The sequence below is a fragment of the Lepidochelys kempii genome, chromosome 1 (assembly GCF_965140265.1).
Source record: "Lepidochelys kempii isolate rLepKem1 chromosome 1, rLepKem1.hap2, whole genome shotgun sequence".
Taxonomy (NCBI): Eukaryota; Metazoa; Chordata; order Testudines; family Cheloniidae; genus Lepidochelys; species Lepidochelys kempii.
In genome coordinates, this window is record NC_133256.1 from 242,037,271 (window position 1) to 242,053,748 (window position 16,478).

The 16,478-nt window shown below is 47.2% G+C and overlaps 1 protein-coding gene across 6 annotated transcripts in view; it reads left to right on the forward strand.

Annotated features, from left to right (window-relative positions):
- The window catches only part of SLC6A13 (solute carrier family 6 member 13), a 58,059-nt gene extending 43,195 nt beyond the window's left edge, over positions 1–14,864 (forward strand). For 5 of the 6 annotated variants that reach the window (XM_073320945.1, XM_073320927.1, XM_073320936.1 and 2 more), the window contains 8 exons: positions 3,457–3,560; positions 7,641–7,765; positions 8,457–8,569; positions 9,456–9,593; positions 11,119–11,221; positions 11,653–11,753; positions 12,615–12,785; positions 14,371–14,864. In XM_073320945.1, coding sequence (XP_073177046.1) covers positions 3,457–3,560; positions 7,641–7,765; positions 8,457–8,569; positions 9,456–9,593; positions 11,119–11,221; positions 11,653–11,753; positions 12,615–12,785; positions 14,371–14,490 — 975 coding nt within the window. In that variant the 3' untranslated portion in view covers positions 14,491–14,864. The remainder of the gene's footprint in view (positions 1–3,456; positions 3,561–7,640; positions 7,766–8,456; positions 8,570–9,455; positions 9,594–11,118; positions 11,222–11,652; positions 11,754–12,614; positions 12,786–14,370) is intronic. The other variant, XM_073320962.1, reaches the window with a different exon arrangement.
- Positions 14,865–16,478: the final 1,614 nt, after the last annotated feature.

Here is a 16,478-nt window from a genome sequence, read left to right on the forward strand (position 1 = left end):
TTCCAGGGGTCTGTCTGTGCGGATTTGATCTTGTGCTTTTTCAGGGAGTTTCTTGAGCAGATGGTGTAGTTTCTTTTGGTAACTCTCAGTGGGATCAGAGGGTAATGGCTTGTAGAAAGTGGTGTTGGAGAGCTGCCGAGCAGCCTCTTGTTCATATTCCGACCTATTCATGATGACAATATTTCTCGTTTACTAGCTAATTAACTTTTTGCTCATGATTTATGTCAAGCTGCATTAGGATGGTAACTGGAATTTAATTACATACACAAAACTGCATATAAAATTTATTTTAATTAAACAAATCAACCTTAAATGTTTTGGATATGAAAACTTCAGTGTTCTTCCATGAGTTTTCTTGGTGGATGAAGTCATAAATATTCATAATTTGAGAACTGAGCCAATCATTGTTCAGCTAGGGAGAAGCTATGAGAAATACAACTATGAGCCCACCAAAGTGGGCTCAGTGGAAGAGCCTGATGAGATAAAGGATGATGTCTCCTGGAGTCACAGACAGGGCCCCAGTACCTGTGATGGCTTTACCAGTCTCTTGAACCCAATAGCCCCTGGGTCCCCCACACGATCAAGCCCTTAATATAGTACATGACCAATTGTGCTGTATTTATAAAGCTTGATCTCAAAAGTTAGATATTTCCCCCCTGATTCTTTCTTTATATAGAAAAGCATCTTTTAAAGCAAAGTTTTTGATAGAGGTTCATGGATTCAGCATATTTATTTTGTAATATGTTTCAGCGTTAGCATCTTTTCTACTAAATTCAGATTTCATTTTAAACAGGTTTATTTTTCAAAAGAACAATTTATTATAATTTAAATAAAAAAATCCAATTTAAATTAAAAAAATCTGATTCAAATTAATTTTTTTATCTGGCGAAAGGTCATGACCAACTATCATAAAATTAATAAATGACAAGGAATTTTTGTCAGACATGCAGAAGGAATTTTTTTTTGAAAAAATGTATTTCTTCCAAGACATTGTGGGAGAGAGAACTCAGAGAGAAAGGGTTGTTTTGTTTTTAAAGTAACTCCTGATATGTGTAATCCAACAAGAAATATTGTTCTCAGGATAGCTCTGGATCAGGTATAGAGAGGCACCTTTCATGATGAACTAGAGGTAGTCGTACCTGTGCAAGAGGTCTCCTTTGATCTCTATTGTGCAATCAATAGTCTTGTTGGCTGGCTGAATTTTTAAAAAATACAACCAATATGGTGAGTTGGTAGGGTTCAAACTGAGCTCTTATGGTAACCAAAGTTCTAACACTGGACATCCAAAATAAAATGCTATGGGCTTGCCTACATGGAGGCACTCAGAAAATTTAATCCAAATTAACTAAAGTTTTGAAGTTAAAGTGGATTAGTTAAACCACATTAAAACCCATTAATTAAATGTATCTTAATTCACAAACTAAATCGAATTAAGGGCACTTTAATTCTGAATAAGAGCATCCGCACAAGTTAAATGCAGTTTAACTAATCCACTTTGAAAATTAATTTGGATGAACTTGGATGAACCTGATTTTCCCCTTGTAGACAAGCCTTGAACTGATTAAACTGGGATCTGTTCACCTTAAATTGCCAAAAGACAATATCCTACACAATAGCAAGGGTGATTCATTTTTAACCCTCTGCATGCCTGCTATCTCCAGGCAAACTTCATTTTCTGTTCCCTCTGGCCTCACAGATCATAGACCTCTGACATAACACCCAATGAAATCGCTGGGAATCTTTCCACTGTCTTTGGAGGATGGATTGAAAATTTTGGCTGGATCCCTTACAGAAGGGAAACAGTCTGTGGAAGAAATCAAAAGAAAGTGTAACATAAGGGCTCTGCCTTTTCTACCATCCTTACCGATTTTGCTACTTTATGGTGATTGGGGGGAAAACATTTAATGCAGCTGCCTAATGAGCTAGAACAGATTTTCCTCTAGAAAACAACAGGGAAAGGCATCACAGCATCCCGTTACAATGCACATTGACATGGGAATAAGATTAAAAAAATACAAACCCAAACCACCAATGACAATTGAATCAAATCAACACTGACACGCACAATAGCCTGGGAGAAAGAAATACAAATGGATGAATGAGAAGAGTTCTGGGAAAAAAACTATTCAACCGCACCTTTGATCTGAATACCTACCCTGATATTCTACATTAGGCTTGCTTGCCTTTCATCGGAGAACTTGTGCAAAAGAGAGAGAACTGAGTTATCCCTTTTGTGGGAGCAACTACAGAGAGAGGTGATTTAGGGCATATGGAGTGGGCTTGCCCAAAAGTCAGTGTTGTGAGAGATGGTTCAGCTGTGCCCCTGGAAGATGCAGGAGGGGACCATCTTTCTTGTTGCCTGAGAGAGAAGGGTCTAATTCAAAGCCCACTGAAGTCAATGGGAGTCTTTCAGTGACTTTAAGCTTTGGATCAGGCCTTCTTTTTTTTGTAAATAACCCAGTGAACTCTCGTGCAGTGTTGTTAGCTAAGACTGACTTCCTCCTTCTTCATATCCTGTTTTTCACTGCCTCCCTGAGTGCTAAAGGCGAAAGGTGGTATAAAACGGGCGGTGTTATTAATACTCATTATTATTTCCTTCCTCATTAACTTCTCCTTTAGCTTGTCTCTACATCAAGCTATAACAAAGCCTTTTGAATGAATGTGAATGGTATCAGTGATTGCACAAAGCTAGGCTTTTAGATTAAAGGTGGCATTGACAGACACATGATGTGACTTCCTTAGAACACTCAGACATGTCCTTGACAGTGATTGCAATGTAGTTCAAATGGACCTCATGAATTCTGACAGGGACTAAAATCTCTCTCCTGTTTCCTCTTTTAGTAACTTTTTATTGTAATAGTTTCAAGTAACTTTTTTCATGAATTTGTTTTTAAGGGTTTGAATCTTAATATCAAGCCTCAGAGCCAAGTAATACTATAATAAATTGCCAGTCTGTATGTTTAGCATTGCCCTCTAGTGGATGGAATCATAACTGCCAAACTGTGTGTGAGCTTCTAAACTGCTAACGGCAAATGGAGAGTCTCCTTTAGCTCCAGCAGTTGGACTCTCCTCTGTGGCATCTGATCTCCTGTTGCTGTTTGGAGAGCTCTTATAGCCACAAAGTCTTGTAGGTTGCTCTAAGGGAAAAATCAGAATCCTTACAAGGTCCCTGGAATTCCCACACATGTGACTCTAAACACCAGTGGGTGCTTTGACCATGCTCTAGAATTTAGGAGATCCTGTACATGCAGTTCTAGAACCCAGCTGTATCTAGACATTCTGTCCTAGAGCATGCTTATCTGCATACTCCATGTTTAATTTTTCTCAGTCACTGTTCATGCTGGTTCGGTCATGGCCTCTGAACCCAGCTGTCTCTCCTCACTTTCTGGAATCTGTGTAGCTGCCTGCCATGTTGGCCTTTTCGCCTCCTCAGCTGCGTTTGTCTTTTCCTTGCAGGTGTGGATGGACGCAGGCACGCAGATCTTCTTCTCTTATGCCATTTGCCTGGGGTGCCTGACAGCCTTGGGTAGCTACAACAAGTACCACAACAACTGTTACAGGTAATCAGGATGAGATTCTATTGTTCAGGGACCCCCACCCCCACTGTTGCCCATTTTCCTCCCTGAATGCCATTGAGCCCTTGCAGATAGCAGACGGCTCTGCCAAAGGAGACAGCTGACCAGGTTCATTTTGAGGAAGTGCCTCCTGCTCTCTTTTCTCTTGAGGCAGAAGCGTGCTCTTGCCAGTTGCTGCTTTACTTGAAAACTAGTTTCTCCTGCCATATTTCTGAAACCAAATCCTCCATGATCTGTCCCCAGGAAGAACTTCAGTAGTTTCCCAGTCGATTCACAGGTGAGAGGTCCTCCTTCCCCTGCTGAGCTTGCCGCTTGCTCACATTGTAACCCTTTAAAAGCTCTGAGGCAGAATTCTGCTTATGATGCCATTAAGCAGAACCATTCTCCCCTTTACAAAGGCTTGTGAATGGATTTAGAACACACACACATGATTTGCTGGAAGCAGTTGAATTGAGTCTTTCCCCCGAAGCTCTGCCATTCCAGTCAATCCTCACCTTGCAATTCTCTTTGCTATTGCAGTCCTTATCCCTCACACAACTTCTCACTAAACCTCACTCCTGTCCTATAGCAACCACGGGCATTCCAGTCCTGGAAACCACATTCAGTCTTGCCAATGCATCTGACTCCTAACTTGCAGCCTTCCCCCTGCTGTTCTAGTTAGCGCTGAGCTATCCTTGAACAGAAACTGGCAATCCTATTAAATTGTACCAAGTTGTCTGATAGTCTTGTGAGGTGTGCAGGTGGGGAAGAATGTGAGAGCAAAGTCATTTTCACATTAGATGCTTCCAGCATTTGGAACCATGTCTCCAGCGGTGAAAGGCTCGTGCAGCCCCAGAAAGCTGCCCACTCACCAATCAGAACACCTCTTTATCTTGATGCGACGTTTATCGGTCAGCACGCTATCCAGATGAATTATATGAAGTGGGAGGAACTGGGGCATTGAGTTTATATCCAGACAAGTCCCACCTACTCTGTCAGTTAAACTACTCTTTAAACTGGGATATCTTTTCTTTAAATATATTATAATTTTGTTTGTTGTTATTGTGACCCCTGTAGGTTTGCATGGTGCTTCTCTAAAAGCTAAAGACCTGGGCTGTGCTGTGCCCTGAGGAGCTTATGCTCCAGTGCCGCAGTCTCTTCTCCCCCTTCAAGTAAGGTTCACTGCCAGTTGTAGTGGCGTGGACACCTGTCCAGTGAGAACTGGACTGAGAGCCCCCATCTCATTTGAGGGGAAGAAGGATGGCAGAGGAAGGAACAAAGGATTTGTGGTTGAGGCATGGTACAGGAAGACCTGGATTCTTTTCCTGGCTCTGCTGCTGGTAACACAGGCAATCTATCTGTGTCTCCATTTCCCTACCTGTAAAATGGAGATAATGACAATTACCTACATCACAACAAAGTTGTAAAGAACTTTGATAGCCTCAGATGGAAAGTGCCTTTGAAGTAGAAAGTGATGGTGTTCCATACAAGCCATTTAACCATCTAGCGATCAAATAGTAACAACATTCCTTTGCTGCTGAGCTGTGCTAGATGAATAGCTCTTTATACTGGTGCCAGTCCTTCATACCATCCTTTTTCCTAGGTAGTTCTATTTCACATGGGTCTGTCCTACATTCTGCAAGCCTGGGGCTTACATAGAAATAAACAGTCCATTTTCAACGTGGCAAAAAAATAACAGCAGGATGCCCTATAGATCCTTACCAGGACCAGTGTTGTTCCATATAGTCATTAACGATTTGGAAAATGGGGTGGACAGAGAGATGATTTAGGTCAGTCAAAGCTAGAGAAGATGGTGAGGAACGTCAGAGGGACATAACCAAGCCAGGTGATTGACCAGCGTGATGGCAGATGCTGTTCAGTGTTGACATATGCAAAGTAATTTATGTAGAAATGAATAATTTGCACTATTCTCACCTTGTGTGTCCTAAATTAACTGTAACTTCTCTGGAAAAACAGCTGGGTGGTGTTGTGGATGGATCAGTGAAGACAACTACTCATTGTGCAGGGGGTCTGAAAAGCAAATCCATCATTAGCTTGATTAGCTTATTGATGGATGGATTCATTCATATTATTTATTAATCTGTTAGCACATAGTGGTCACTATAGGTTCAGTCTCCAGAGGGCTGCTATTATCAGTCCCGTTAGAATCAGAGACCCTAGAAGCACATGAGAAACAACTGCAATTTATCACAAGTCCCTTTATTAACAAATCCACTGAAAAGATAAACCAATCCCCCAAACACTGAAATACAATAGCAGACAGAGAGTGCAAAGTGTTTAGCCTTTTGACTAGCATCACATCTCCTTTTGGCAGACCCTGGAGTGTCAGTGGTCATCTTCATCACCATCATAGTCACCTGGAGTTGTCATCCTGGCATCTTCCCATGTGTGTCCCTCCACAGCACTCAGGCCAGTCAACACCCATTTATCCTGAGTTATGCTTACGCCTACTAAGGCCCATATATATATGCATAAGGGATTCAATCCCTTTTTTATACTTCCACATCCCACTAATTTAGAGATGCCCAATTTCCTATAGGCTATTTCCCTTTATTCTCATTAACATCTGTGTTAATGAGTTACTATAGCAACTTGAGGTTATTAAAGAATCCCCCAAAATGTCACTATTGGGCATCTTGCAGTGTCAACCAGCTCTACTGCTGCATAGTTTCCAGGCCATCAGCACTTAACACATCTTTTACTGTAATCATCCCCTTTGCTGGTACCACCTTTATCTGTCAGTCAACTAATTATGCCAACCTGTTTCAGGACTAAGGCCTTGTGTCACTAAACTGAATATCTTACAGGCCTATAGGCTGTTACGTGTTACAATGTTAAGTAATACTTACATTTCACCTCTATATCCTAAATATACTTAATGTCTTGAATTCTTGGCTACAAATTATGTAAAGAATGGATAGATGATAATACTGAATATATTAAATTCCATAAATTAATAGAAATCAATGTATGGCCTTTCCTGGAATGTAGTGTTCAGTTCTGCTCTCTTCATCTCTAAAAGGTAAAACAGAAACATAGTGCTTCAGAGACCGTGAGAATGACTAGAGGCCTGGGGAGACTTGAGTATATAGGGAGACTGAAAAGATTGGGATTGTTTAGTTTAAAGATTTGATGAATAAAAGAAGACATGATAGAGGTATACAAAATGAATAGTTTAGAGGAAGTGAATTGGGTGCTTCTCTTTACCATGTCTCATAACCAGGGGACAGCCAATGGCACTGAAAGGCAATGAATTTAAAATTGATACAACAAAATTGCAAAAACCCTAATGTGCGTAACATGTGGAACTCATTGCTGCAAGATATTCTTGGGGGCAGAAGTTTACTAGGGTTAAAAAAAAAATCAGGCATTTTTATAAGTAATGAGACTATCCACAAGTACATTAGATAGGATACACTGGTCTGATTCAGTATGGCAATTGCTATAAGTGGTAGGATGGCCTGGTGGTTAGGGTGCTAGTCTGGGATATGGGAGACCTGGGTTCCATTCCCTGTTCTGTTGCAGACTCACTGTATGACTTTGGGCAAGTTGCTTAGTCTCTATGTGCCTCCATTCCCCATTTATAAAATGAACAGAATACCGACCTCACAAGGGTGTTGAGGATAAATAAAGATTGTTAGGGACACAGACACTGTAGTAATGGAGGGCCAGCTGTACCTGAGATAGAGAGAGACAGGTTGATGTTAATAAATAAAGAGTTCTGAATTTATTTTAGGTTTTATTTTGTGACATTATGAGGCTGTCAGTATGTGGGATGAAGAAGCAGCATCAGTGTTATGATGTGAAGATGCACATGTCCTATATTTATCCCTGGATGAATCCACAGCCGCACACTGTCAAGACATCTGCTCAAACATCTGCATAGAAATTATTAATATAGATGTATGTGCGTGTTTCTATGTGGGCGCTTTCATCTCATTGGCTGCTGTGCCTCACTGATGCTTGTTTTTGATTGGCTTCTCCCCCTCCCCTACCATGCTGACGCTCTTTTCTGATTGGCTGGCTGGTTCCCCCACACTGATGTTCGTCTTTTCTCCTTCCCAGGGACTGCATTGCGCTGTGTTTTTTGAACAGTGGTACGAGTTTTGTGGCTGGCTTTGCAATCTTTTCCATCTTGGGCTTTATGGCACAGGAACAAGGCGTGCCTATTTCTGAGGTAGCTGAGTCAGGTGAGTAGGCTCGGTGTGCAGGAAGAGCAGAGTGCAGGATAGGGTGGGCCATTGCTAATGTGGGGCAATCTCTGGTCACCTGACACTGACCCTGGATTCCTTTTCTGCATTGCCTCTGACAAAAGAGCTCCTGTTAAGAGAGCAGAGCAGAGAACAGAGTGACTGAGGGGTGTCCCAAAGGTGCTGACCCCCTAAGATGTACAATGAACCACAATGAAATGAGATTAATTGCAACCCCAGGTTCAAATCCCAGAAGGGTCAACTCAGCTCTTCTGGTTACGGCGTGTGGATCTTTGGCATGAAACCTTAAGATCTGTTTGCTCTGCAGGGACATTAACAATCCATCAGCTCCCAGCCCTAGCCATGGAGGTGGAGCCCACAGCCTGCTGTGGCTTGTCTGCCCCCACTCCTGGCAGTAAAGCCGTAGCCTGCTCTGGTTCCTCTGATCTTCCTCACCCAGCAATGGAGCCACTGTTTCTTGAATGGTGGTTCCTAGTGCCAGGAGTGAATTTACTGGGGAAGGTGGGGTGTGTTTTACAGATGGGTGGGTGCCATAGACCAGTTCTGAGCTGCTAGTCTCCCTGATTCTGCTTTGGTGGCCTCTTCCTCACAGCCTGGCAGGGCGATGATACAGCTGATGGCTTCTAGATTTGGCCCCTACCATCTTCTATAAATGACCCTCTTCTCACAGGGCCTGGCCTGGCTTTTATCGCATACCCTCGAGCTGTTGTCATGCTGCCTTTCTCCCCACTCTGGGCCTGCTGTTTCTTCCTGATGGTTGTTCTGCTGGGACTGGACAGCCAGGTACAGACGCACAGACAGGACACGAGTGCTTCCTTCTTGTCTGACCAGCTTCCCTTCAAACTGACAGCTAATACATTCCACTTGATAAATGGCCAGCTTGTGAGGGAAAGACCTGGGTACAAGTTCTGAGGTAGCAAAGCACGTTCCCCTGTCTAGACAGAGTAGAGCGCCCCTGCATCCAGTCAGCTCTCATTTAATCTAGTATGGGCTCAGATATACAGATGGGCCCAGTGGACAGGGCACTTGACGGGGATTCAGGTGATCTGGGTTCTATTCCCAGTTCTGCTACTGACCTGCTGTGTGACCTTGGGCCAGTCACTTCACCTCAATTGCCTGTCTGGTCTATTTGGAGCGTAAACTCTCTGGCGCAGGAGCTGTCCCGTTATGTGTTTGTCCAGTGCCTGGCACAATGGGGGCCCAATCTCAGCTGGAGCATCTGTGAGCTATGATAATAAAAAATGTCATGCTCCCTGTGAGCTTCCTCCTTCCATCCAGCCCATACAGCATAGGGAAGAGCTGCAGCCCATTCTGTGGTTGTGTGGGAAAGGGTCTGAGCAGGTGTCCTGTGAACCATGATGCTAGTTTCCAGCAATACCTTCTGGAGTCAGAGCCATGATTTCAGCAGCATGCCTAGTGAGGGATTGGGAAATGGCCTGGCACTGGTTTCCAGCAGCACGTCCTTAGTAAGGGATTGAGGCATGGATGCCCATGGAAGTTCCCAGGACAGCTGTGGCATGGCTGGGGCTAGCTCTCAATGTTGAATGTGTGCAGTATCTCTTGGCTGAGGGAAACCTGTCCTGTGAGCAAGAGGCCGTGGCGCAATGAAGACCAGCCAGCTGGCATAGTTGGAGCGTGCTGACAGGTGTGTGAATTTTCTTCTTCCTAGTTCGTCTGTGTGGAGAGCCTAGTGACAGCTGTTGTTGACATGTACCCCACCATCTTCCGGAAGCAAAACCGCCGTGAGACCCTCATCTTGCTTGTCTCCATCCTCTCCTACCTTGTAGGACTGGTCATGCTCACAGAGGTAGAGCTCAGAGACAGGAGTCCCTCCGTCCATCCTCCTATAGCTCACAGTCTGTGGGGTGCTCTGGTCACGTCTGACTGAAATTTCTCTGGGTGGAAAGAGGACTCTAGACCCTATGGCTGGATTAGGAGCAATTCCACCTGGGGCTGCAGTCTGTGCTCTCCTAAGCTAATAAGTGTTGGGTCAGTGCTCAGATGGGAGACCTCTGAGGCGCACCCCAGGTGCTGCAGACAGTGGTGTTACTGATTCAGTACGTGGTGCTCTGCCCTCTTTCTCAGCCTGGTACTAGTGGGCACTGTGTGGTTGGAGTTGCCAGTTCTGGGGCGGGTTTTAAAGTGAAGCCCTGGCCCGAGTGGTCAGTAAGGATTCCGGGGTGTATTTTACAAGAGCTGCTCTGCAGTGTTGTGGCCCAATTCCAGTGCAGCGTTTTACATTCTGCCTCGCTAAAAATTCTTTCAACTGGATATTGCAGTTTTCATTGCCTGTCCTAAACTCTCGTGGACCATTGCTCTGTGCTGGCCTGTGAGAGAGTGTTTTGGAGGTCAGGACTTTTCAGAGTTTCATGCAAACCAAGCCCTATCCCTGTCTCATTTGAAGGCTATTGGAGCATCTTTATCCCTTTCTTCCCTACTTGATGGGACCCTCCTGAGCACTGTGTGTACAGCTAGCTGCTGGGCCTGGTTCTGACCTCACGTCCATTTGCATGATTAGCCCCATGGAAGGGAATAGAATTCCGTCGGTATGAAAATTGGTCTGAGATCAGAATTGGGACCAGGTTCCCTTTTTGGCAGTGGGAGGAGGTGACTCCAGTGTGTTTTTTCTCTCTCTCTGATATTTGAAAATCTGCACCTGATTTTGCAGCTGCAGTTTTGCGCCTGGAATTAATTGCAGGCCCGTGTTGTAGCAGCGCCTGTAGAATTAGGCAACTAAGCCAGCTAAAATTTGGGTCCCCAACGATTTGTGCCTGCAAAATTGCACTCAGTTATATCTGGGTGCAAATTTGGAGTCTGGGTTGATTTTTGAACATCAGAGAGATAGGCCTGTGGGTCTCTCTTCCCATTTCCCACTACCGGGCTTATTTTTTCAGATTGTCCTAAAAGTAACCCTGCGCTCCTGGACAGTGACTAGGGTGACCATATGTCCCAAGTTTATAGGGACAGTCCCGATATTTGGGGCTTTTTAAAATATGGGCTCCTATTATCCCCCCACCCCCTCACACACACCCTGTTTCAATTTTTCACGCTTGCTATCTGGTCACCCTAACAGTGACTTATCCTCTCCTGGAAATGACAGGCTGCAGAGAGAGCAGGGATGGGATCTGGGGAGAACAGGATTTCCACAGATGTCCCCAGTGCTGATCCGGGTTTTGACCAGGTTGGGCTTATAAGGGGAATGCTTGTCATCAGGGTCTGCCAGGAGAGGGTGGGGCAGGAAGGTGCCAAAGACCTGAGTTGGTTCTTTCTCTAGCTGAATGGCTTGACCTGTCCCTTAGTTAGATTTCTTCTCCCTGCTTGGCCCCTCCCAGGGTGGGATGTACATCTTCCAGCTCTTCGATTACTATGCTGCCAGTGGCATGTGCCTGCTCTTCGTTGCCATCTTTGAAACACTTTGTATTGCCTGGGTGTATGGTGAGTATGGGCCTGGCGGCCAGCGGCTTTCACTGACTCCAAATCCCTGTGTGAACTCTTGTCCACTCACTGGGGCTGGTCTCTCTGTTATCCCCAAGAGCACCAGGCCCAGATCCCCTTAGTAAACCTTTTACAGACAGTAACACAACGTGTCCTCACTTCAGTGCCCTGGGACTTAGATGGTGGGAGCTTCCTTACAGCAGAGCCCTGGGGGAGCTAGCTGGAGAAGCTGCTTCATGCCAGCAAGGAAGTCTGTGACCCTAACAAATTTCCCTTGTTTGCGCTTATCTGTATTACCCATAATGCCCCATTTCTGAGCTCCCTCCTCTCCACATGGGTCTTCCTGTCAGTCAGTATCCTCTCTGGGCCATGCAGACCCTGTTACTCTTGTTCCCTTTTATTAACAGGCTCTCCTTCCCTGTCTTTCTCAGGTGCTGATCGTTTCTATGATAACATTGAAGACATGATTGGTTACAGGCCATGGCCTATTATCAAATACTGCTGGCTCTTCATCACGCCAGCTGTCTGCATGGTGAGAGCTTGGAGGCCTTTGGTCTGGGGGTCTGAGAGAGGAGTGGGGCTGGTTTAGGTTGTTGTGGGAGTGGGGGAAATGGCTAGCTCTGGGGCCACTGTGTTGGGGACATATTGAGTAGGTAGTAAGCACTTTCCCATGGAGCGGGCAAGGTTGTAATGGCTCACTGGCTCTGTGTGGCCATCATGTTGTCCTCCAGCAGCTGATCCATAAAAGGTAAGAACCCTATTGCTCCTGGCAGCTCTGGTACATCTCCACGGCCAGCAGAAACCCGTGGCAGCAAGTCTCAGAGCCAGGGTCTGCAGATGCAGGCTCATGCTATGCAGCTAAAAAAAAGCTATGTAGACACTTGGGGTGGAGCTCTGGCTCTGCCTCAGAACCTGAACTTCAGGCCAGTCCTGAACATATGCACAGCTATTTCTCATGCTATCAAATGAGCCTGAATCTGTAGACCCAGGCTCTGAGACTGGCTGCCGCAGGTTTCTGCTGGCCATGTAAATATACCCCTCGTGAGTAGACTCCCGCTTTAGCTCAAGTGGCCTGTGATTTGGAAGCCAAAGGCTTTAACCCTGCTGCTGTGTGTGGTCTATCTGATCACCATGGACATCCGTGAGTGGGGATGGAATAACTGGGGGAGGGAATAGATCACCTGCTCGGAAGAGCTCTTGGCTGAGATAACAAACACTAATTGAAGGGACAGCAGCACCAAAGTGGGTCTGATGGATGCTCTGATTGTTGCCCCTTGCGGGCTGTCTGTCCCAAGGAAGTCCTGCAGTGGGTGTGAAGTCAGAAGGCAGATCATGTTGGCTAATGGCATTGCTTCCCCACTTCCTCTCTTCTTGGCTTCTTCCATCTCCCCAGGCTACCTTCCTGTTTTCTCTGATTAAATATACCCCTCTGACCTACAACAAGAAGTACGTGTACCCCTGGTGGGGAGACACCCTGGGCTGGCTGCTGGCCCTCTCATCTATGGTCTGCATCCCTCTCTGGATTGTCTACAAACTCTCCATGATCAAGGGCTCCCTGAGAGAGGTGAGTCTGCTGCTTCGGGAGTGGGGTCTGGGCCACACAGGGGCTGATGGAGGGCCTTACAGGTCACTGGCATATTGAAGTGACAGCCTCTTGAGGTGTGATTGGTGTGTTGTAGGTTAATAAACAGGAGCGTAGAATTAAGTTAAGAAGCTCAGTCTATTACTGTAAAGAATTAGTGGCTTTATTGAATTCAAGCTGGCTGGAGGGCTACGCAGAGCTAGCTGCCTTCCTGTGCCTTGCAGTCAGTGATGAGCTGCCAAAATCTTAACAACTGGTTCCCTCCTCACCCACAAGGGGGTTGTGGCCCGCCCCCCGGGACTCCTGTCCCATCCAACCTCCTGTGTTCCTTGATGCCCCCACCCCAGGGACCCCTGCTCCATCCATCCCCCTCCCCTGTCCCCTGACTGCCCCCAGAAGTGGCCAGGAGGGTCTCATGGGCCACCGTAGTGGGTGCCCACACCGCCTCTAAGAGCCGGAGGGACCGTCCGGGGGGCGAGGTGGGGAGTCCCAGCGGTGCTTACCTGGGGCGGCTCCCGGGAAGCATTGGGCAGGCCCCTCTGGCTCCTAGGGGTGCGGTAGCGTAGCTAGTGGGGGAGCAGCCGCTCCCACACTGATCACATCAAAAGTGGCGCCTTAGGCACCGACTCCATGGGTGCTCCGGGGCTGGAGTCCCCATGGGGAAAATTTGGTGGGTGCAGAGCCCCCACTGACAGCTCCCGCCCCGTGCCCGCCCTCAGCTCACCTCTGCTCCGCCTCCTCCCCTGAATGCGCTGCCCTGCTCTGCTTCTCCACCCCCGCCCCCCCCCCCCCGGCTTCCCACAAATCAGCTGTTTGCATGGGAAGCCTGGGAGGGCTGAGAAGCAAGTGGTGGCTTCGCGCTCAGGCCCAGGGAGACGGAGAGAAGGGGAGCTGGGGTGGGGGGCGCAAGGAGGGCTGTCCATGCCACAGCACGTAACCCGGGGGCTCGCAGGGGAACCGCTCCCCGCCCCAGCTCACCTCCACCTCTCTGGGCCTGAGCACAAAGCCACCGCTTGCTTCTCAGCCTTCCCAGGCTTCCTGCATGAACAGCTGATTTGCGGGAAGTCGGGGGTGGGGTGGAGAAGCAGAGTAGGGTGGAGCGTAACTAGCGGAGTGGAGGTGAGCTGGGGCTTGGGGCACGGAGGGGAGCTGCCGGTGGGGGCTCTGCACCCACCAAATTTTCCCCGTGGGTGCTCCAGGGCCACTTTTGGCCGGTTGTTAAATTTAGAAGCCCTTTTAGAACCGGTTGTCCCGCGACCAGCGAACTGGTGTGAACCGGCTCCAGCTCATGACTGCTCGCAGTTATTGGCTCTCCATCACTTGTCAAATGCCGTAGGAAAACCACTTTGTGGGAAGTGCTGATAGGAGACCAAGTGCAGGCCTCAGGCCAAATGCAGTCCACAGTCATGATTACCAAATTCCTCCCTGCCTCTCCCCTCCATGCTGCCCTTGCTGGAAGGCTACTTAGAAAGGGGCTGTTTGGTGGGGGTGAGGTTTTAGGGAGGAGGCTGTGGGTGAGCCGGATCCATCCCTTCATCCTTGTTCAACACCCTACTTTGTCTTTCAGAGATTCCGCCAGTTGGTCTGCCCAGATGAGGATTTACCTTTCAGTCTGCGTGCGGGGCAGCCCATTCCTTCCTCCAGACCTGGCCTCCTGATGCTGACAGAGCTAGAGTCCCATTGTTAGGGCCACCGTGGCCCCCCGGATTGTTTGATACATCCCTTCTAACTGTCGGATGACTCAAGGATACTCCACTTGCTGGGGGGAGCAGGACTTGTGAGTTGATCTCTCTTCCGCTGGAGGATTTGATGGGCTCAGCAGGGGCTGCCATAGAAGGGTCTCCAGGGACAGTGTGGAGTCAGCGATGCACCTTAATGGTCTCCTGGGGAGCACACACAGGAGCTGATTCAAACAGCTGAGAGTCCCCAGAGCTCCAGTGGGTGGGACAGGAGATACTCAGCCCTGGAGTGGAGACTGTCAAAGGGTCACGGAGGCTATTCTCCAACATGGACTTTGAGGACCTCTCCATTCATTCCATTAAATCCTTTATCTTATCAGTCCTGAGTGGATCTGCCTCAGTTTTGTGTCTTGTGGTTTTTTTGTAAGGGAACTCTCCCCTCCACACCAGGAGTCCTTGCTGCTAAAGGTGCTGCTTGATTCCAGAACTACATGGAGTCCAATCTACCAGGACCACCTCTCTGGGCAGGGGTGATGGGTATTCTGCTGGCCCAAGAAGCCAAGTCCCAGGTGGTAATGGGGGTGTGTGTGACTAGTCTAAAGAGGAAAGTCCACACCGAATTAGTTATGACTTCCCCTCACTCACCTCCCAGAATTAGAGAAATATTATATACTGTTACTCCTTTTTGACCCAAGTGGTTATTAGGATAAACCGATGATGGAGTCAGGCATTCCTGTTTATTTACAAGGAATGTATAAAGTCCAGTTTCTCTGACCACAGTAGGAATTAAATAAGAGATTGTGTCTTTACTCTCAGTTCCAAGCCTCTCGTCAGCACTTAGCCCAAAACTCTCTCAGCTTTTGTTCAGGGCCACATTCCCAGTGTTTATCCTGACTCTGTCTTTGCTGTGATTCTCCTTACTTCTCTGCCTTTTTGCCTCTCTTCCACAGACACACAAACCTTCTCAAAACAATAACCAGCAAAACCTATCCACCCACAAATGCCTTGTGCCTGTGTTGCAGATGGAGGCCTCTGTTTCAGCTACCTGGCTCCATATAGGAGCTTAAATGTTTCTTACAATTATCTTAAAGGAAGGGCGGCACTTACATCCAACCTATAACAACCATCCCAAGGAGGGCCACACAGATGCCTCCTCCTTCATCAGGCCCTGAACAGTGCTGGTAAACCCAAAGGAATGTAGGAGCTCAGATCCGTGACTCTAAAACCCAAGAGCAGAGGCTGCTGCAAGGCAGGAGTGAGGTGTGCTGGCCAAGCTGTGTGGGGATGCAGGACTGGAAGAGCAGGAGATGCAGTAAGAGCAGGAGTAGAGTAATGCATTGGCAGAGGGTCTGTGTTTTTTTCCTGGGGAGGGGGTTGATTTTAGGACTAAGGAAGTTTTTGCAGGTCAGGACTATGGTGTTCAGGCAGGTCTGGAGGTTTCTGCAGCTCAGGTGCTTTGCAGGGCAGATGGGAGGGAGAACTGGAGTAGCAGGGGATGCTGCAGGCCAGCATGGAGGTGCATTAGCAGATCTGCATTGGGACCCTAGGACTGGAATAGCAGCTAGTAACTGATGTATTAGGAGGACAGAACTGGGGAGCCCAGGCAAAGCTGTGCAGCCCAATTTAAAAGTAATCGTTCTCTGTGAATATTGTTTAGGTGGTATCTTTAAGCAGTAAGTTCCCACGTAAATATTCAGGGTGGGTGCAGATCCTAATGTGTCCCTGGCCCCAGAGGTCAGGTGCTCTTTTTGCTCTCCTCACGTCATGTGTTCCAAAGCAGGAACACACAAGAAGTTGAGCCCAGGCTCCCGGCAATTTCTGGATTGTAGCTGAATCCTTGAATACATTGCTGCATGATTCAGTCCCCTGAGTCCTTACTGTGAGCTCTCACTAGGGCTGCTCAGGATATCCCAATTGGGTGTTTAATGAAAAACAAAACAGGAAAGGTGCAATTGCTGCTGGTAGTCACAAGGTGGCCTCGCTGCTTTAGATCCTG